This window comes from Giraffa tippelskirchi, chromosome 5, assembly GCF_054371585.1.
Source record: "Giraffa tippelskirchi isolate mGirTip1 chromosome 5, T2T-mGirTip1v1.2.pri, whole genome shotgun sequence".
In the NCBI taxonomy this organism is placed as follows: domain Eukaryota; kingdom Metazoa; phylum Chordata; class Mammalia; order Artiodactyla; family Giraffidae; genus Giraffa; species Giraffa tippelskirchi.
Genome location: NC_137279.1, coordinates 30,169,375 through 30,190,483, shown reverse-complemented (window position 1 = coordinate 30,190,483; position 21,109 = coordinate 30,169,375). Strand labels below are relative to the sequence as shown.

The following is a 21,109-nucleotide window of genomic DNA, read 5'->3' as shown; positions in this document are numbered from 1 at the left end:
AAGTATCCTAAATGACCACGGAGGTGACAAGCAGGCGTCTGCCCCAGGAAGCGGTGCTCGTGCAAGGGCCGGGACAGCACCACCTTGTGCTCAGCCACGTGCCATGTCCTCTCTCTGCAGGTGGTGGAGATTTCCAGCCTGACGGAGCACCTGCTGACTGAGTGTGACCAGAAGGACGGCTTTGGGAGGTGTTACCGCTGCAGCGAGGCTATTTCAAAGGAGGAGCTGCCCAGACACGTCAAAACCAGAGACTGTAACCGTGAGTGCCCTCGGAGCCCGAGGCCCCGCACTGTGTCATCCCTGGGGGCCCGACTGTGGGGCTGGGGGTCAGGTCCCACATCTGCCAGTGCCACCGGTGCCCCATCCACGACCCGCAGGAGTAACCAGAAATCTTTGTCTCATTCAAATCCATTCAGCCGCCAAATCAGAGAAGCTGGCGAACCGCTGTCCTCTGTGCCATGAGAACTTCAACCCCGGAGAAGAGGTGAGGGGTGATGGGGAGGGGGCTGACGACGGACGGGGGCTGACATGGGGAGGGACTGGTGCGGGACAGGGGCTGACATGGGGAGGGGGTTGAGGGGAGTGGGCTGGTGTGGGATTGGGGCTGGGGGAGGGGCTGACATGGGGGTGGCCATCAGGTGCCTCCAGGGTCAGTATCAAGACTGCTATGGTGCTGGGCCAGTGCAGAGACAGGGTGTCAGGAAGAGGTGGTTTTGGAGCTCTGTCTCCAGGTTTCTATGCCGCCCCCTCCCACCCCAGAATATCTGTGAGCCTCTCAGGGAGGCGGCTCTGCCTTCCTGGCCCCGGGTCTGGCTGTGTGTGGGAGGCACGTGAAGGCTTAGTTCCTTTCCTTTCCATTGTCAGCTGGTTTTCAGAATAACCAGCTGTGTGCCCAGCATCTTCCGGCGGTAGCTTATTTGTCTGGATCTTAGTATCATTGTGAACCCACAGCTTTAGGCTGTGTGATATGTTCAGCTGTGGGCATCACAGTGCTTAGCGGTGTGTGGATGAGCCAGTCTCTGGCCAGTGGGGCCTCTGCAGATGGGCGCCTGGTGCTGCGAGCGAGCCCTGGGGACGCAGAGCTTCCTAGCTCCAACTAAGCCTTCCCTTCCTGGTTCCCTTCACTGGAAATGACATTCCATGACCCCCTCGGGTGCTCTGTGCTTGGGCCAGTACCATTCTGGGCCTCTCTGCAGACAGAGCCGGGAAAACATCGAGATAAATCCATGTAAAGTTCACGCTGACATTGCTGATTCAGAGTCTGAGCCACAGGGGTTGCTTTAACCCCATGTGTCTCCGGATGGAGTCTTCTTCCATCCTCCCAAGAATCGGTTCCCAAAGCCCCCAGAGATGCCCATCAGACTGTCACACAGTGGGCACTTCTTGGCCCTAGGGTCCCAGGGTGCTGCGAGCAGGGCAATGCTGCTGGCCATCCCAGCTCCTCTTGTCCTTCTCATCCCCCTGGAGACGTGGGCTCCAGCGTCTGCTTCAGGGCGCTGGAGTCGCTTCACTTGCAATACTGCCAGCTGGTAATAATTCAGCCTCATTGTCTCAGTTTATGTTCAGGTCCTAGCAGTTTTTAAAATCAACTTCTGCAATTATATAAGGTACTTAGATGGTTCCGAAGTCTGTAAAAGGAGGCCAATTCAAAGAAGACCAGGCAGAAGCTGCCAGCCTGCTCCTGCCCCTGCTCCCCATCCGTCCTCTTACAGACAAGGGTTTTTTTTATGGCTTATCTTTTTTTTTCCTTAAATGTAGGAGCTCTCAGATGGGTACCCTTTCTCTCTGTCCCTGTTCAGTTTTAGAGGTTAGGTGCCTCTGTGCTTAGTTGTCGTCACCTTGCACTGTCACTGTCATATGTGACCAGCCCCCTCCTTGTGGAGACCAGCCGGCCCCCTGCTCTGAGCAGTGCTGGCATCTGCAGAGGCCTCCACCCCTCCTGCCCCCGCCCCCACCCCAGCTCCAGCCTGGAGGGGACGGCACCTGCCTCAGGCCACGTGGTGCCTCCGTCGGTCCACGTGGTGCCAAAGTAGGTCCACGTGATGCCTCCGTCGGCCCACGTGGTGCCTCCGTCAGTCCACGTGGTGCCAAAGTAGGTCCACGTGATGCCTCCGTCGGCCCACATGGTGCCTCCGTCAGTCCACGTGGTGCCTCCGTCAATCCTCGTGGTGCCTCAGTCCTCGTGATGCCTCCGTCAGTCCACGTGGTGCCAAAGTAGGTCCACGTGATGCCTCCGTCAGCCCACGTGATGCCTCCGTCAGTCCACGTGGTGCCTCAGTCAGTCCATGTGGTGCCTCAGGCCACGTGGTGAAGCAGCAGCAGGCTATGCTCCTTTTCCCTCTGTTTCCTCTATATTTTTTAACCATTCTCCACCCACCAAGCAGCTTGAACACCCGTTATTCTGTCACGGTTTCTGCGGGTCAGAAGTCCAGGCATGGCCTGGCTGGGTCCTCTGTTCGGGGTCTCACAGCGCTGCACTTCCAGTGTCGGCCAGGCCACGCTGTCATCTGTGAGCTCGACTGGGGGAGGAGAGGCTTCCTGGCCCGTTGCAGGCGCTGGCAGCACCCTTTTCTTACTGGTTATAGGACCGAGGTCCCTGCTTCCTTGCTGGCAGCGCCTCCCTTGGCCCCTGCCCCCCTGCATCATCACACGTGTGACAGCGGTCTCAGCACGTGGCGTGCAGCCATGCAAGAGTTAGAAGGCATGTGACATGTGGGCTGGTGTCTCAGAAGCTCACAACCACGGGTACTCTGGGATCACTGTGCTCAGGGGCTCAGGGCAGGACACACACAGAGCTCGGGACCCCCTGAGACTGCCATGCGTAGTAACTGCCTCTGGCTTGGTCATCTTGGTGGCCCCTCTGGTGGCCTGGTTGCCACACTGCATGCCTCTCATTTCAGGCGTGGAAGGCTCACCTCATGGGCCCCGCTGGCTGCACCATGAACCTGCGTCGGACGCACGTGCTGCACAAGACGCCCATGCTGCCACTGGGTAAGTGTCCACACAGTCTTGGCCCCATCCCTGGGTCCCTGGCAGGCAGGGTCATCATGTTGCAGCACCAGCTCTGGCTGAAGGCCCTCCGTGTGACCCTGCTTCCCCCAGGCTCCGTGGTGGTGCTCAGGGCGTTGACAACCCAAACCGCAGGCATCCACAGGCACACTCAAGTCTTGGTGTCCCTCCAGACCACCCACACCAGTGTCCCGAAACAGGAACTGCAGTAGCAGACCACAGATGGCGCCACGACCTGAGTCCTAAATCAGTTTTGGCTACTTTATGTCAGATTTAGAATGCATTACAGGAAAGTTAATATTTTTCACTAGAAAGTTTTTCTTGACCTGAAAGAGTATTGGATACCGGACTTTTATTTGGGAGGCAAATAAAAGTGGTCAATGAGAACATGAGGAACCATGCTCAGTAAGTGCCAGGCAGGGTGGCTGTATGGCTGATGCTATGCTGTGCCTCCCCTGCCCCACACCGTGAGGACTGCGGACGCTGGGGGAGCTGCCTCGGCCTCTCAGCCAGGAAGTGGGGCCCTGGTCACATGGCTTCTGGTTTTTCATTTGGGAGCCAAGTTTTTGAAGTTGAAAATGAGGTGTATGGCTTCGTTCTTCCTTGCAAGCATGTGTCAGGCTTCTCCTCTGGCTCTTTGTTCTTCCTCTTCTGCCATCACATGTATGTCCTCGTGGGTGGCACGGCCGCTTGTGGGCTAGGTGACACCCGTGTGTGGTGCTGACCCCTGGGTGGGAGCATCCAGGCCCCTCGTACTCGGCTCCTCCCAGTGCCTGGTGACACCTGCCACTTACACCGTCACTGGGCTCTGTGCACTGGCTCACATGTATCCCCCGCACTCTGTGTCTGCATGTCCACTGCAGGTAAAGGCCCAGCCACCACCAGGGCAGGGACCTCAGGATCCAAGGGCGGAAGCAAGATCCCCACCCCGAAGGGGGGCCTGAGTAAAAGCTCCAGCAGGACGTACATGAAGCGGTGACACGACGCAGCACCCGCCTCCTCACCTCCAGAGGGGCCGCGCAGCTCCCATGACATGGCCGTGTCTCCTCAGAGCATCCCTGGATGTGTCTACCCCCGCTCCACCCCTGCTGTCCCAGGCTCCTGGCCATGCCCGTCCCGAGTGCAGCCCTGTCTCCCCATGGCTCCGCTGTCAGGTCTCTGCCCTCCCCGCCCGGGGTCACAGAGGGAGACGGTTCTGCTGAAAGAGCAGCACCAGGTAGGCATGTGCAAAGTGACCTCTCTACAAACGCTGGGAGTGATTTCTATAAAGTCCTTGCTCCCTCTAAATCTCTTGCACGTGGGTCTCTCAGCGTGGAGGACGGTTGGCGGGGCTCACCAGGCCAGGATGGGACAAGGTGGGCTGGTGCCTGCCAGTCACCCTGTGCCCCTCCTCCCCGGCTGTGACTCCTCCCCTCAAGGTCGGGGAGCCATCAGCCTGCAGAGCCTACACGTCCACAGCAGCAAGTAAGGTCAAGGTGGAGAAGTAAGGTCCCCGCCCAGCCCCCTCAGTTCTCACCTGCAGGTGCTCTGAGCGCAGCCCACCTGACACCACCACCCCCATGCTGGCCCCCGCCTCAAGGGGATCCGAGGTTAATGCTGATGGCTGCACAGCAGGCCCTTCCTCAGGGGGCTTCAAGTTCTTTACATGCATGAACCCCTAAAAATATATAAGATGACATTCCCTGATGCTCCTGCACTCACCTGAGCAGGTGTGTCAGTCAGAAAGGCCCTTCCTTAAGCCCCTGGGGCAGATGGAGCGACCCCCATCCTGTGTAACTTTCAGAGGAGCCTCCGAGCCTCTGCCCAGCCCATCACTCTGACCCACTGGGATCTGTGGAAACTGGAACTGTATGTTCTTTTCTCCAACACTTTATACCATTACTTTAATAAAAGCCAAGTAAAATGAAACCAAACCTCTCCTCACCAGCCCCTAACCAATCCACCCCCCCCACCCAGCCTGTGGAAGTGGCTTGCCCGGCTTCAGAACCAGGTAGCTGTAGGGAAAAACATGCTTGGAAAGGCCATCTTCGTGTCCAGGCCTGTGGTCCCCAGGTGCCCAGCTCACTAGAGACCCAAAGAAGGTAGCCTTGCCCTCCCTGCCTGGCCGTGTGCCCAGGGGTACACTTCCTCCTGAGTGTGTGACAGGTAGGCTTCCAGGATGCCCACTAGAAACTCACGAAACTGATGAAGTTTGTACCGCACAGCTAATGTAAGAAATTTTAATTCCAAACCATGTAAAATAACAAAATATATAATAAAAAAATAGCCATTTGAGCAAGGTACTCCCTGGGTAAGTTAGTGATGGTGAACCTGTATTAGTCTCATGTGATTGACTCAAAATCCTGAGCCAGAATAAGACTGACAAAGAGAATTACCTTCAAAAATACTCTATTAAAAAATTTAAAAGTATGGGGGGAGAAATAACGTAAAACTTTACTAGATAGAGCAGAGTACAGATGCCAAGGGAATTATAAAATGATTCTTCCTGGTTCAAAAAGGTGTTGCCATGATCTTCTAACCCATTGCTGAAGTACACATAAAACACTCCTTTAAATAGAATGAGAAAAGTTAACCAAGAAATTATCCTTTTCTCGCCAATCAAAACTTTGAAGAAACATACATGTAATGTTTTCTATATATTGTAAAGAAGATGTTTATAAAAATACTTAATTTTTAGTGATTGACAAAATTAATTGCATTTAAAACAGGTCGATCTTGCTGGTTACAGAAGAATCATGTGTTTATGTTCAAATGATTCATGGCAGTGATCAGTGGCCATTTAAAAAGTTTAGAGTTATATGCTATTAAGGAACCAAGAATAAAGGATAAAAAAGTAAAAAGGAACTGTAAGCTGCCTTGGCCATTCATAAATATCTAAACTTGGAACAGTAATTAATAGCTGAAATTTCATTCATGAATATGTTGTGGCTATTTAACAATATTTATTTTATTATTTTCATATTCCAGAGTATCTAATTTAAAAGAATTATCTATAAATTTGGCATTAGAATACAAATGTAAATACTTTTAATGAAAATTTGCAACTTTTTAATGTTTTGACATAGTTTTCTATTTGTCTTTATTTCGGGTACCAAAATTATAAAACATCTAAGTAATATATTTTTGTTGTTGTTTCAGGGCTTAGGGGTGAATTCACCCTGAGCATGTGAATATAATAAAAAGATTACTAAATGTTCTGTTCCTTTTAAGACTATACTTGAAAAGCTTATGATTAAGTTACATCTCCTTCTGTAAATATGCAGGCGTGATACAGCCCCAAGATGCCACTGAGTCGCTGAGGTTTGCTGGGCAAGGGGCAGGGGGCACTAAGTTGCCAGGAAGGAGTCTAGTTCCTAAAATAAGTTATTTGTGGGTTTACTGCTGAAGAAGCTAGAAGATTTTAAGCTGCACATAAATTAGAAATAGTGACCAATTTTATCCTTCAGGATAAAGAGAACATTTTATAAACACCCCAGTTGTGCTCCCATCAAAGTTTCATACCTCTTAATCTCTTCCTGTGTTTTTTTATTCCTTTTGAAAGAGAGAATTTTTACCAGCCAACAAGGCTATTTTGCTTTTCAAGTAAGTAAAACAGTATTTTCTCTGCTGAAGACTGGTTTTAAGCTTTTACTAGTTTTGATTTTATGATTGTTTCCATTTTGAAGTTACAGTTTTTTCCACATATATATATATGTATATACACACACACACACACACACACACATATATAAGGGCTTCCCCTTATATATGGAAGGGGAAGCCTTCCACATGTGGCTCAGCAGGTAAAGAATCCGCCTGCAATGCAGGAGATTTGGGTTCAATTCCTCGGTCAGGAATATCCCCTGGAGGAGGGCATGGCAACCCACTCCAGTATTCTTGCCTGGAGAATCCCCATGGACAGAGGAGCCTGGCGGGCTACAGTCCATAGTGTCACAAAGAGTTAGACACAGGTGCACATATACATAAACTTGAAATTTAGGGGCATTCCAGTTTAAACAGCAAAAATCAGTTCTCTTACCTGCGCAGGCAGAGTGTGTGTGAGCCTGTGCACAGGGGGGAGGGGGAAACTGGTGTGAACTCTGGGAGAGTGTGGTTCCACCTGCTCTCAGTTAGGTGTTCATCTGTGCCATTGCTCATCTGCTCTTAAAAACTAGATCAGCACCAAAAACAAAAGCCTGCAGAGCAAAGTGCGACCTGAGTCCTGGGAGCCCTGGGGCCTGCACCCACCCCTCCCCCACTGCTGCCACCACTGGGGGTAGGGAAGCCCTGGGTGGGGGTTGCACCTCCTGGATCTGGGGTCAGGGCTTAAGGCAGCGACCCCCTGAGCTGCTGTGTTGGCAGAAATTCTGTGGAGGTCCTGTGCCCCCATGTGGGTGTTCTCGAACCCTCTGAGGACCTGCGGGGCAGTGTTCTCACCACCACTGTAGGCAGGGAGACTGGCTCAGTGCCCAAACCCTCACCCAGATGTCAGCGCTATGCCCTGCACCTCTGTGCACCCTGGAACAGGGGTGTGGGCACAGGTTCCAGGTAGTGGAGTCCAGATTTGCTTGTCTCTGCCTCGGTCCCCGCCTGGAATGGAGCTGAGAGGAAGGTGCTAACAAGGCCCCCACCTACCCTCATGCACACAGCAGATCCGCCCAGGCAGCCTCCACTCCTTCAGCTCAGGTGGGGAAGGTGCTGAGCCCATGGCGGGGATGGGGAAGACTGAAGGTGTGGGACCATCCACCTGCCCAAATGGCCTTGAAATCGCTCCAGGCTTCCTGCTGGCTCAAGGCACCTGGGGATGCCTCCAGGTGGGGTGGGAGCAAGCCCCCCGCCCCCAGCTTCAGGATGAAGGACACCACAGCCCCCACCCCACCGCCACCCAAGTCTGAGCGCTCAAGTGCAGGGGCAGTGTGCAGGCCCCTCCCCATCAAGAGGTATCCCTCAGGACAAGTGGGGAGCAGAGTCAGATTCTGAAAGGGGTGGTCTTGTGAGCAGGCAGCCTGGGTCTGGCTCATCCCCATGGCCCCCTTTCACGGCCCTTATCCTGAAGGTTGAGGGCTCCCCAAGAGTGGCCCATGGCCACCTCCGTACCAGTCATCTGGCCATGCCTTCACTATTAGTGCCTGCTGGTGTCCGGGGACCAGTCCTGGAAATGGAGGGGAGCAGCATCCCGCCAGACGCTCTGGGGTGACCGCTGGCACCACTGCAAGGGTTCTGGATCAGGATCGTCCTTCCCCCGGGGGGAAAGGAGGCAACGCCTGGGAGTGCTGTTCACCAAATTTGGGGATCCTAAGGCTGGGCCAGAGGCAGGAGGGCAAGTGAAGCCAGTGCCCAGGGCCTCCAGCCCCCAGCGTCAACCAGGGTACGGACAGCGATGGAACCAGGACTCAGGTGGGGAAGGGGAGGGAGAGGGGTCTGGCTGGACTGGCTGCCCCCACAAGCTGACCCAGCAGCTGGGCCAGGCTGGGGAAGGTGCAGCCACAGCGCTGGGGTCTGCTCGCACTGTCCCCAGGATCCACCTCGGCTGTCTTCATGGACTCACCACAAAGGTGTGGATCCTTCATGATGGAATCCTGAGTGTGACACGTTTAAGCTGTGCACACCGAACCGTCCTTCTGTGATCTGTCACTCATGCTGCCATGTGTAGCTCAGCGCATGCTCTCCACATAGCCATCTGCTTTCAGCTCGTCTCACAATGTACTATCCTTTCTCCTGGTGATGGCTGTTGGTGGTGTCCAGTGTCAGCTCCTATACAACTGCTACTACCCACATCACCTATCAAGATGGCATGTGTTAGCACAAGCTGTCGGACAGCTGCCCAGAAACCTACTCCAGGAAACTAAGCAGGCAAGAGGACACGCAGGTCCCAGGAACTGAAAGTCACTGATACTATGTATGTACAATCTTCCAAGAAATCACTGAGGAGACTGAAAGCTCTTCTGGGTGTGGCTGCAGCAGCACGCGGAGGGAAGTGAGAGCCGGCTCAGAAGGCAAGTGTGGACAAGGTCTTAGGGGCCTACCTCACCTCTCCTGACCTTGGGACAGTCACTGCCTGTCCTTCACAGATGGAACTGGTCACAACAGCGACCAAGACAAAAACGTGTCTTTCCTGTGTGGGGTCACTGGGGGTGACAAGGGTGAAATCAGCACAGCACAAAGGCTCTGCTGGAAATAAACAGACTTCCCAGCTGGCGCCATGGTAAAGAATGCGCCTGCCAGTGACGGAGACACGAGAGTCCAGAGTTCAATCCCTGTGTCCTGAAGATCCCCTGGAGGAGAAAATGACAACCCATTCCAGAATTCAAGCCTGGAAAATCCCCATGGACAGAGGAGGCTGGCGGGCTACAGTCCATGGGGTTGCAGTCAGACATGACTGAGCGCGCACACACACACACACTCATTCAAACGTACTAAAACACCAGACAGTGCACAAGTGCCACCCCCACACAGATGACTCCCGCAGGCCTAGGCCTGGCCCTGCACCGTATACAAGAAGTGCAAAAAAAGCAGCAAAACTACAGTGTCAGGGCATGAGGAGGCTTTGTAGGGACTGGTGATCATTGTTTTCTTGATCTTCATGATGGCTACACAGATGTGTTCGGTCTGGACAAAATCCACTTACGCTATGGGCACACTTTTCTGGAAGTCCATCACCCTTCAATACAATGTTCAGAAATTTCAAAACAAAATGAAACTGGGGTGAGGGGTTAACGAAAACAGGAGCAGAGAATAGTACAGTCGACCTCAGCACTATTCCTCTCACCTCCTCCTCCAAACACTTCTGGCCCGTGGGTCCTAACACAGGGAAACTGTCTGCTCCCCAGCAGCCTCACAAATTTGCCTGCTCAACAGAAATGCCGGTGGAGCGTGTAAATCCCCACACCCGATCTGCAGCCCAGACTGTCAGGCCAGCATCTCTGGACAAGGGACTGGGGCATCATTCATTTGTAATTTCTTGGTGATTCCAATACACAAACCACTAACCTATAAAGAAAAAAAGTGCACAGGGTGCTTATTAAAAACAGCAAGGAAGACTTATTTGACCATTGCGACAAGGGAGAGTCCTCTCAACTCTGATTACAGGACAGCTGGGGCTTTATAGGGCTTCCCGGGTGGCACAGTGGTAAAGAACCCACCTGCCAACACAGGGGAAGTTGAGACGCGGGTTGGATCCTCGGGTCGGGAAGATCCCCTGGAGGAGGAAATGGCAACCCACTGCACTGTTCTTGCCTGGAGAATCCCAAGTACAGAGGAGCCTGGCGGGCTACAGTCCATGGGGTCGCAGAGTCAGACACGACTGAGTAAGCACGCATGAGGGTGATTACAGCCACAGGGCAGGGAGAGGGAGCCAACACATGGGAAACTACCGAGATGAACTTGGTTGAGTTTGAAAGGTAGTGGACTATGCCACCCGGAACCGTGCACCTCGGTACACCGGCTATTCTGAGCTGTGTGCCCCTGAAAATCAGTGCAGGGAGAGGCTTGTCTGAACTCCCCTTCTTGCCTAAACACAGCCTCCCAAAGGAACTAAGACCGAGACCCCCGAGGGACTAGGAGAAACAACATAGCCGGTGTCACACGGTCCTCCCGCCCGTCTGTCTTCTAAGGCCCGTTCATCTCCCCTAAAAGCCACTCATCTCCTCCCCCTTCGCCCTGTAGATGGCCTTTAGCCCGGGGAGTCACGACGTTCCCGGGCACCTCCCCCGGGCCGTGAGGCCGACGCGGCCGCAGACTCGCTCTCCGGTCTTGCTTAGGGACTCGGTCGTCCCCGCTGCTTCCCGACAGCCTCGCGGGTGGGAGGGCTCGACCGGCGGCCCGACGCTCCAACGTCCTACGACCACAGCGAGAAGCGGGTCCAAGGCGCTGAAGATCTCAACACCCCCTGACCCTACACGGCTCCTTTAAGACGCTCGCGGCGGCGCTCCAGCGTCCGCGCCGCTCTCAATGGCGCCTTCCGGCCCAGATCGGAAATTGTACCGCGTGCCCCGGAACCGCCCCGGCAGGGGCTGCGGGAGCAGCGGCGCGATGGCGGCGACTGCGGTGTCGGAGGCCTGGCCCGAGCTGGACCTGGCGGAGCGGGAGCGGCGGCGGGAGCTGCTGCTAACGGGGCCCGGACTGGAGGAGCGGGTGCGCGCGGCGGGCGGGCGGCTGCCGCCGCGGCTCTTCACCCTACCGCTGCTGCATTACCTGGAGGTGAGCGGCTGCGGGAGCCTGCGCGAGCCGGGCCCAGGCCTGGCGCAAGGCCTCCCGCAGCTGCATAGCCTCGTGCTGCGGCGCAACGCACTGGGGCCCGGCTTGAGTCCCGAGCTCGGCCCGCTGCCCGCGCTGCGTGTGCTCGACCTGTCGGGCAACGCGCTGGAGGCGCTGCCGCCGGGCCAGGGTCTAGGCCCCGCCGAGCCGCCGGGCCTCCCGCAGCTGCAGAGCCTCAACCTTAGCGGCAACCGGCTGCGCGAGCTGCCGGCCGACCTGGCGCGCTGCGCGCCGCGCCTGCAGACCCTCAACCTCACTGGCAACCGCCTGGACGCCTTCCCCGCCGCGCTCTTCCTCCCCGGCGCGCTGCCGCTGCTCAGCGAACTGACGGCGGCCGACAACTGCCTCCGGGAGCTCAGCCCTGACATCGCCCACTTGGCTTCGCTCAAGGTCAGCAGGGCGGGCGGGCGAGCGGGGCGAGCCCTCTGGTAGCCGCGGTGGGCGATCTCCTCCCGGTGCAGAGCCGTTCCTCCCCAGCTGGGAAGGGCCACTCAACGTCGGCACCGCTGGGAAGCCGGTCCACCCGCAGGTCCCTTCCCACTCGCCTGACCTCCATCCTCGGGTGGTCTCACGGCTCACATCACGTTCTGCTCACAACTGGGCCTTAACACTTAACACAAGTGATTGTGTTTCTTGATTGCCAACTGGGTGGGCTTCCCGCTCAGGTCGGAAGCAGGTCAGCAGCAGGGACCCATTGCTAAATGTTTGTCTCTCCAAATATTTGTGAAAGGACAGTGAGCTTTGTGCGTGGGGCCTCCCAGACAGGGCACGAAGCTGTGAAATGACTGGAATTTGCATAAGGCCCCTCGTGTGATCTCACAGGATAGTTCACTTGACCCCAGCAGCGACTTTTCAAGGCAAGGGCAGTTATTCCAGTTTTACAGGAGGTGGGAAGGATTGCCCAGAGTACACAGCGAATAGCTTGCAGCATTCTCTAGACTGTTCTGTCTAGGGACTGCTTGCTTGTTTTATTTATCCGGGGACCCCAGGTCAAACAATGCTGGACTCATAACAAGGGCCTAGTAAATCTATTGAGGAAGAGATGGGAGGGCAGGGAGGGCAGAGGTTGCCAGCACCACGGCCTAAGTCCATTCTAGAGGCTCTTGTCCTTAAAGAGGCAGGCCTCTGTTTCTTCCACTTGTTTTCCATCCCTTTTGTGTAGACTTTTTTTAAACAATCAAATGTGTATGCACTTTAGCAACTGACCTTTTTGCAGCAGGAATTGCTCTTGAGATGTTGCCAACTCATTTTACAAATGTCTAAGTGTCAAGATTAAAAAGCAGAGACATCACTTTGCTGACAAAGGTCAGTGTAATCAAATCTGTGGTCTTCCCGGTAGTCACGCAGGGATGTGAGAGTTGGACCATAAAGAAGGCTAAAGAATTAATGCTTTCAAATTGTGGTGCTGGAGATGACTCTTGAGAGTTCCTTGGACACCAAGGAGATCAAACCAGTTAATCCTAAAGGAAATCAACCCTGAATATTCATTGGAAGGACTGATGCTGAAGCTGAAGCTCCAATACTTTGGCCACCTGATGTGAAGAGTCAACTCATTGGAAAAGATCCTGATGCTGGGCAGGATTGAGGGCAGGAGGAGAAGGGGGTGACAGAGGATGAGATGGTTGGATGGCATCACCGACTCAATGGACATGAGGTAGTGGAGGACAGGAGCCTGGCGTGCTTCGGTCCATGGCATTGCAAAGAGTTGGACACGACTTAGTTACTAAACAACAGCAACATCATTGTGTCAGGATAGAAGTGTGTGTGTGTGGTCGCAAGAACAGAGTGACACGCCACGACTTAGTGACTAAACAACAACAACGTTGTGTCAGGGTAGAAGTGCCTGTGTGTGTGGTCACGAGAACAGAGCGACGCACACTTGCTGGTGTTTCCAGGAAGGCACTCAGGAAGCTCCTGGAACAACTCCCAGACACTGGTCCCCAGGGCTGTAGCTTCGTAGCTTCCCTGAGAGGCTGGTGTGACACGTGGCGTAAGCCCTTTCTGTTCGTCACCCATCTCCTACCCTCTTGATTTTACAGAAGGTGAAAGTTTGGGTTTGTTTTGTTTCTTTAATGTTCTGTGTACCTCTGCATACCCACCCAGTAAAGTCGTCTTTGTTGTGCCCAGAATGCCCTCGCTCAGGTCAGAGAGACTGTCTCACTGCTCAGCCCCCAGTTTCCTGGCCCATTTTGTTCCCATTTCTAGACTCCCATCCATCTCTGTTACATGAAGAGGCCATATCTTGGAGAGCGCCACGTCAGAGCTGCTGGGAATCTGCTTGGACTTGGATGTCCTTTGGGGGCCTTTTCTAAAGTGATGCCTCCCTGGGGAACGGCTCCTCGAACTGGGTGAAGCAGAGTCCCTCCACCTGCTGGAGCTGCAAGGACACCAGTGTTCTCTGTCCTTCCTGCGCTGTTGGGGGACAGCTGAGCTCAGAACCGGAAAGTGTGGGTTCAGTTAAGCGTCTTGTAGCAGCGCCCTGGGCTCCTGCCCATCCCCTCCCCCGTGAGAACTGTGAGGGTGACCGTGGTGTCATGAAGAAAGTGTGGTGACAGCGCTGGTGCGTGTCCTCTGTGGCTATATAGCCGTGCCAAGATTGTGGCTTAACACAACAACAGTGGTTTTCTTTGCTCCCGGTCATCCACTCTGGGCCAGCCCAGCTGGACCGGCGCCGCCTGGCTGTTGATCGCTCGTGTGGCCACAGTCAGCTGCTGTGGGCTCAAGCTAGGCTCAGCTGACACGGATGGCTTCTCTCTCTCTGTCATCTCGGGACATCTCCCGCCCCAGACAGATGGTCTGCCCTCACGTGGTGGCTCAGGGCTCCGGAGCCGGGCCTTCTCGGGAAGCAGACCTGGACTCCGCAGCCCACTGGGTCCACTGCATCCTGCTGATTCTGTAAGCAGAGCTCAGTCGAGAGTCGTGGGAGATGCAGCACATGGATGTGGACACCTGGAGGGGCCACCAGAGTGACAGCACACAGCCTCTGCTTGTCCCAGTCACCCCCCCAGTCCACAGAGGGCCCATGTGAGTGCCTTGGTGTCCACTCACCTGGGAGTCGTGAAGGCCGGACCCTCGTCTCTCCTGTAGCCATGGGGGCAAAGAGGCTGCACAGAGAGCTGTCCTCCCCCTCCAGGCCCACACTGCCTGGAGAGCCCAGCTTCCTCATCGTCCCAGCCTCGGGGCCCCCAGCCAGGCTTCTGCCCACCAGGTTCCATTTCCCATGGAGTCAGCTGCTGGACTGTGATGAGCCAGAGATGGGCCCCCACACAGCACTCTGCCCTCACTGTCAGTGACCGCTCCCCAGACCTGTGGCACTCCCATTGGGGACCGCTGGAGGGATGGGGAGGACAGATGTGCCCCCAGCTGTCCCGGGACAGCATGTTCGTCAGTTGAAGGAGCACAGTGTTCAGGGTCTGTCCAGTCCTGCCAGTGCCGGGCCCAGTGTCACTCACATACAGGACTCCTCCCAGAATCAGCTTCCACAAAGAAGTATCTTTCCATCCTTTTATTTTCTCAGTTGCTGCCGGAGATGGTGAGTCCTGGTCCCCTCAGCTGGAGCAGAGGGGTTCTTCCACACCCCCAGGGATAGTGTGTGTCTGTGGTCTCAGCCAGGAACTTAGGGTCCCTCCCCTGCAGCGGGGCCCAGCGGTGGTCAAATTGTAGTCTAGGGCAGAGACTAGCCCTGCCCAGCCAGTGTCACCTACAGGAGGGAGGGGATGAGTGGGTGTCCTGGGAAGGTGCCTTGAAGGAGTTGCCTCCAAGTGCACTTAATTCTCCTCTTGGTGATTATGCATTTCCTATCTCCCTCCCTCCTGTGCAATTTAATTAACTCCCTGTGTGGATGTTATGTCCAGGTTTCTCCCATTTCCTGGAGCCCCAACACTGCTCCCCCCCACCTCCTCCCATGTGCTCCTGGTCCACTTGGGAAACCTGTGGACTCCACTCCACATCAAATATGCAGTTTAGGTGGGGCTAGGCGTGGCACATTGTGCTGCTGGGGTCAGTTTTTGCTTGTTAGTGGTCTCCCTGTTTCTGCTGGACACGGCCCCCAGAGACCCAGCAGCTGCCCAGCCCCCTCCTCTGCCCAGGGCCTCAGGGCAGGTCCTGAGCTGCCACCACTTGCTGCTCAGAAATACCCAGTGTTAGTGATTGTTGCCCTGTAAGACCCTACCCCGATACCCCTGCACCTGCCCTGTGTGGAGACCACCTCACCAGGCTGCTGGCCTGACACAGCTGTTAGGGCTGGGAATATCTCCTGCCCCCATTTCTTGCTGGCACCTCCCCTGCTGCTGTCTCAGGGTCTTCTCACCATGGAGGCAGACGCACTCCACCGTCGGCAGCTGTGCTTTCACGCCACAGAGGTGCCAGTGGAGTCCAAGCTGTTTGGCCAAAGACCCTCTGGATGGTACAGGAGACCCCAAGGCTGGATGTGCAGGTCAAACGTGACTGTGACACAGCAGCTCTTTGTTTCTGCTCACAGCCTCCCTGCGGGCACGGGACCCAGCTCATCTGGCCCCAACCTGGCTGAGTGTGCACACGCAGACATCAGTCTAGGTGGCCCTGGCCAGTCCTCCAGAGCAGGCGTCTTCTGATGCAGGACACGTGGGCTCAGCACTGCCCAACTGTGGGATGGGGGTACCGCCATGTCCCGTTGGGGGGGGCCGGGGTGTCACAGCACCCTGGAAGGGCCACGTTTCAGCCCCTCTGCCCACCTGCCCAGTCGCGCCCGCATGGAGGGACAGGCCAAGAGAGGCAACACTGTGACTGCTGAGTTAACCTGCAGCCCGGTGACCAGTGAGTGTTCAGTCCCTGGTGACACTTGGAGACTGCATCGGGCTCATCTTTTCTTTCTGTTTCCGGGTTGAGTGCAGGATCAGATCCTGCTTGGCAGTTGCTCCCTTCTCCCCGAGCCTCCGGTCCTGCCAGGCGGAGGCTCTTCTGTCGCACATCCACTTCCCATGCCCCTCCACACTGCTGTCCCGGCCTCGCTGCAGCCTGACTGCTGAGCCAGAGGGCTCCAGACAGGAGTGATAAAGAGGGTTCCCTTCGTAACTTGGGGTTGCCCTCTGTGTAACCACAGCAGACGGCATCATCAGAGCCCCGCCTGCCTTCCCAGCTGGTGACAAACCTGCCACCAGCTGTGGGTCTTTCCAGGACCATTGTGTCCCAATCAGGACCAGGACTCCTCGCAGGCCACACTCGTGTGAGTGCTGCTTCCTGAGTGTCCAGAGGAGCCTGCCCACGGGGTTGTCACTGGGGCTCAATGGTGGTCTCACCCAAGCACTCACTGATCCTCAGGCCTCGGGCCCCCTGCCACCCATCACTGCCTCGCTTTTCAAAGGCCAGGCCCTGTGCTTGCTGCAACTAAACCAGGCCAGCAGGCTTCTCCCCAGGCCCCCCTGTCAAGTCCCTAAGCCCAGGTCAGGTGTAAGCAAAGCCGTGCAAGGTCTCGCCAGAGCTTCCCACAAGAAGCCATTTACTTGCAGGGCTGGATGCCTCCTGGGATGGTGGTGTGGCCAGTCTCCTGCGAGGGACCGTCCTCTTTACCACCAACTTGAGTCGTTCCCCACCTCCCCCGCCCCCCCGCTCAGGGCACAGGACCCTGCCCTCTGCCCACCACCTCTTACCCCAGGTCAGCGACACTCATGACTGCTTCCCCCATCCTCCTCTCCCTTCTCACGGGCCTCCTGACGCACAGACAGCAGTGGCCCCCACTCTCTCCTCCCACATCACAGCAAAGGGCCCAGAGCCCTCCCAGCACTGACACCAACTCACTATCCATCACACATGCAGGATACAGGAGAATCCCCTGTGTGCTGGAAACGTCACATCTCAGCATGGAGCGAGACACTGTTACTCATGCTCTTTCTTTCTCTTCTGCTCATTTACTTAAAAACATCTTAGGACTTCCCTAGTGGTCCAGTGGTTAAGAATCTGCCTTACAATGCAGGAGATGTGGGTTTGATCCTCCGTCTGGAAATTAAGATCGCACATGCCATGGGGCAACTAAGGCCACCAAATAAATATTGAAAACGGTAAAAACACTTTGTCACCATTTTGTGGGAAATTTCTTGTGTGAAGTTCCTGCTTGTTCTTAACCAAACATCCCACTCCTTCCTTGCTGTCTTTTTTTCCTCAACCTAACCGTCGACCTGAAATTGTGCTGTAGTTACCACAAGGACACAGTGGTCAAGCACCGTTTGAGAGAGGTGACTGGCAGGCCATCCACACCTCCCCTCGGTGGACAGTCCATGTTTCCATACTGGGCAACAGGGTGGGGGCGAGTGTGGCATGTGTTTGTGTTGCTGATACAAGGCAGACAGTCAAGGAGGGTGGGCCTTGGGGGCCTCTCATGGCCCAGCAACAGACCAGAGCTGGGGGTCTGATGTGTCCCGGTCTCCCTCACAGACATTGGACCTGTCCAACAACCAGCTTAGCGAGATCCCGGCAGAGCTGGCTGACTGCCCAAAGCTCAAGGACATCAACTTCCGGGGAAACAGGCTGCGAGACAAGCGCCTGGAGAAGATGGTCAGCGGCTGCCAGACCAGGTCCATCCTGGAGTACTTGCGTGCTGGGGGCCGCGGCCGGTGCCGGGGCAAGGCTGAGGGCCCCGACAAGGAGGAGGGCCGGCGGAAGAGACGGGAGCGGAAGAAGAGGGAGAGCGGAGAGGGCGCAGATGTGGCGGTGGACGAGGCCAGCCGGCTGCTACTCCGCGTCCTGCACGTGTCGGAGAACCCCGCCCCATTGACAGTCCGGGCAAGCCCTGAGGTCAGGGACGTGCGGCCGTTCTTCGTGGGCGCCGTCGTGCGGGGCATGGATCTGCGACCTGGGAATGCACTCAAGCGGTTCCTGTCCTGCCAGGTGGGTGCCCACAGCTGTGCAAGTGGGGTGGGGAGGATGGGCCATGGGCCGGGCGACCTTGAGCGTCACTCCTGCAAAGCGCCTGGGTTTCCTCCCCCAACCTAGCCTGGGCCTGGGTGGGTGGGGAGGAGCCTCCATCCTGAGTCTCTGAAATGTCACTACTACACTTGCATAGTAAGTGACACACTTGGTCTCGCATGAGATATTATTAGGACTGTCAGCTCTCGCCAGCACATTCTTGGGTGAGTTGTTGAGTTTTTGTGAAGCTTTAGCTAGACGAGAGGAATTTGTTGTCTTTATGTGACATCTGCCCAGGTTTTAAAATATACAGCACATCCTTGCCTGTGGGAAACCCCAAGCATGGTTGCGTGGCTAAGGCCTCCTGTGGAAGGCCGTGCGTTCAGGGAGGGAGCCGAGCCAGGACCTGAGATCTGGGCTGGTTTTTCTTGTGAAATCACTTGTGCTTATTCAACGCACAAACTTAGCTCGGGATGGGTCCTTGGAAGTGTTGAGCATTGTACAGTAAGAGTTGGGGAAAGAGAAAATCCTGCTAATAAGCAGACAACAGTTCTCTGAGGAAGGCTCCACAAGAGAAACAGGTGGCTGGGAGGCAGAGAAAGGAGGCAGCGGGCGGGGCTGCACTGGAGGCCAGGGTGATGGGGGCCCTCACATGCTGAGCTCCGCCGCCTGGATCCTCTGCTGCAGACGAAGCTGCACGAGGACCTCTGTGAGAAGAGGACGGTGGCCACCATCGCGACCCACGACCTTGGAGCTGTCCGGGGGCCCCTGCTCTATGCCGCCCGCCCGCCACAGGACTTCAAGGTGAGGTTCACAGCCCAGTGTCTGCAGTCTCAGTGTTCTGTCTGTGCTTTTAGAAAAGTATACGTATGGACGATTGTCAGAGCATCCTGGTTAGAATGTGGCCCTGCTCTGCTGCAAGAGGATAAGGCAGGCTGTGTCGACAGTTACTTTCAAAAGTAAACTCATCAAAGGAGGTGTGATTTGAAAGGGATTCCTTCATCTGCTCATTAACTTAACCAAAAACTGCCATTTACATCCCAGTTGCAAACCCCCTGATCTGGGGCTGACTACAGTGTGCGTTGTCCTGTCAAAGCCCTGCTCCTGGTCTTGGTTCCTACACGAGGCACTGCGGGCCCCAGCAGAGGAGGGTTCCCCAGGGATGGGTGCCAGCCCCATCTCCTCCCATGGCCTCCTCAGAGCCACAAGCGTGGGGACGCAGCTGTACCTTAAGGGGTTTCAGGTTCAGCCCCTGGGGTGACCTCTGAAGGCACGCGTCCGCATGTGATGTGGGTGGCGGGCTCTCCTCGGCCAGCTGGCCCTCTCGCTGGGACCCACAGCACCAGGCCAATGTGAAGTTCTCCCCCTTGTAGATCATACCCCTGGGGCGCCGGGAGGTCAAGGCCAAGGACCTAGTGCGACAGCTGCAGCTGGAGGCCGAGGAGCACAGGAAGCAGAAGAAGCGGCAGAACGTGTCGGGCCTGCACAGGTTGGTGAGGGGACTCACTCTCACTCCTCCTGGAGATTCACTCTCCTCGGAGTGCTCACACTGTTAGCGTGCGTCTCCTGGCTTCAGAATATCAGTGCCTGGCTGGCGTGTCGTCTGGAGAAAGGTGGCCGTTGGCACATCCACCAGGTGCCTGGGGACAGAGGCCAGGGCAGGGGGCAGCCAGGCCCGCCAGCTGGGATTGGACCCCTTGGAGGCCCAGGGAGCGTGCCCTTGCCCTGACAGAGTGCCCCCCGCCAGCCTGTGTTTACTGCCGAGCTTGAGACTGTGCACTCCCACCAGGTACCTGCACTTGCTGGACGGGAAGGAGCACTATCCCTGCCTCGTGGATGCAGATGGCGACGTGATCTCCTTCCCACCGATCACCAACAGCGAGAAGACCAAGGTGGGGGCTGCTGTCAGCATCTGAGTGATTTTGAGGCCGCATCATGCGTCTCGTTAACCTATGTCGCGGTTGGCGTTCGTGGCCGCCCACGACTCACCGTGTGTGCTGCATCCCTCGGGGAGGCCACGTCTGGGTCCGTGTACCACATGGGGTTTTCTGCAGAAGAGACATCAGAGTTGATGGTGTCTGCTTGTGATAACTTGGTTCTTTTCTGAAATCTTCCCAATTTCTTTTTAAGATTAAGAAAACCACAAGTGATCTGTTTCTGGAAGTGACGAGTGCCGCCAGCCTGCAGATTTGCAAGGATATCATGGACGCACTCATCCTGGTGAGCCAGCCCTGCCCCGCCCTGGGCACGCTGCCCACCGAGGCGCCGGCCCCGCGGGACTGCCCGCAGGACTGACAGCGCATCCACGGCCCTTTACCATGACTTCCCTGGGTTGGCTCTTATCTCTTGATTAAGAAGATTTTTTTCCTTTGCAGAAAATGGCAGAAATCAACAAGTACACTCTGGAAAACAGAGAGGAAGGCTCCCTCTCGGACCCCGAGTCGGACGCTGTCTCTGAACACGGCTCGGATCCCAAGGCAACTCCGGGTGCCAAAGCGGCAGGGGGCACCCCACTGGTGGTGGAGCAGGTCCGGGTGGTGGACGAGGAGGGGCACCTGAAGGTGGTGTACCCGTCCAAGACGGACTTGGACTTCACCGCTGCGCATGTGACCGTGCTGCGCTGATGGCCAGGCTGCCACCCGAGACTCCCGGGTTGCGCCATCCACCGCGCCAGCTCCTCAGGGCTTCCGTGGGGTGATATTAAACAATTCTTCACCTTGGTGTTTTTAGGATATATGCACCCTCTGTTCAGTTCTCCATCCGGTCTGCCGTGGGGGGAGGCCACGGTGTCACGTGCTCAAGTCACTCGCCTTCACAGCCGGAGTGACTGCCAGCGCTCTTTATGAAGTCACTCAAAGGTTGGAATTAACTGCTCACAGGGTTCTGCAATCATGTAGACACACAGCGAACCACTGTATTCAGGGGGAAAAGGACACCATAATTGGTGTCAATGTTCAGCTGTAGGTTGAGAAGCTGAACCATGTGT

General features: G+C 55.9%; 2 protein-coding genes and 1 long non-coding RNA gene across 12 annotated transcripts in view; 2 read left to right on the top strand and 1 right to left on the bottom strand.

The window, feature by feature from the left end:
- The window catches only part of CEP104 (centrosomal protein 104), a 41,189-nt gene extending 34,988 nt beyond the window's left edge, over nt 1-6,201 (top strand). For all 9 annotated transcript variants that reach the window (XM_081488475.1, XM_081488473.1, XM_081488471.1 and 6 more), the window contains 4 exons: nt 121-259; nt 417-484; nt 2,901-2,991; nt 3,873-6,201. In XM_081488475.1, coding sequence (XP_081344601.1) covers nt 121-259; nt 417-484; nt 2,901-2,991; nt 3,873-3,988 — 414 coding nt within the window. In that variant the 3' untranslated portion in view covers nt 3,989-6,201. The remainder of the gene's footprint in view (nt 1-120; nt 260-416; nt 485-2,900; nt 2,992-3,872) is intronic.
- A 4,794-nt stretch (nt 6,202-10,995) lies between these two features.
- On the top strand, nt 10,996-20,855 carry LRRC47 (leucine rich repeat containing 47). Of its 2 annotated transcripts, none has more exons than XR_014053234.1 (7): nt 10,996-11,634; nt 17,653-18,105; nt 18,811-18,927; nt 19,497-19,616; nt 19,913-20,015; nt 20,254-20,343; nt 20,499-20,855. XR_014053234.1 is itself a non-coding variant. In XM_081488480.1 (7 exons), the coding sequence occupies exons 1-7, from the start codon at nt 11,020-11,022 to the stop codon at nt 20,745-20,747; spliced, it is 1,743 nt and encodes a 580-aa protein (XP_081344606.1). In that variant the 5' UTR covers nt 10,996-11,019; the 3' UTR covers nt 20,748-20,855. The 2 variants fall into 2 exon arrangements, 1 of the variants encoding a protein (XP_081344606.1); XM_081488480.1 differs by having other exon boundaries at nt 19,497-19,612.
- Nucleotides 14,735-19,604, bottom strand: LOC145505727 (uncharacterized). The gene is made up of 2 exons (XR_014053239.1): nt 15,457-19,604; nt 14,735-14,944 (listed from the first exon to the last, which is right to left on the bottom strand). It is a non-coding gene; the product is annotated as an uncharacterized LOC145505727 (long non-coding RNA).
- Nucleotides 20,856-21,109: the final 254 nt, after the last annotated feature.

Excerpts from the sequence above, each read along its gene's own strand:
- LRRC47 (XM_081488480.1), top strand. The coding sequence starts at position 11,020 with ATGGCGGCGACTGCGGTGTCGGAGGCCTGGCCCGAGCTGGACCTGGCG. Across the intron at positions 20,016-20,253 it reads CCAACAGCGAGAAGACCAAG|ATTAAGAAAACCACAAGTGA; the intron begins GTGGGGGCTGCT and ends TTTCTTTTTAAG. Across the intron at positions 20,344-20,498 it reads TCATGGACGCACTCATCCTG|AAAATGGCAGAAATCAACAA; the intron begins GTGAGCCAGCCC and ends TTTCCTTTGCAG.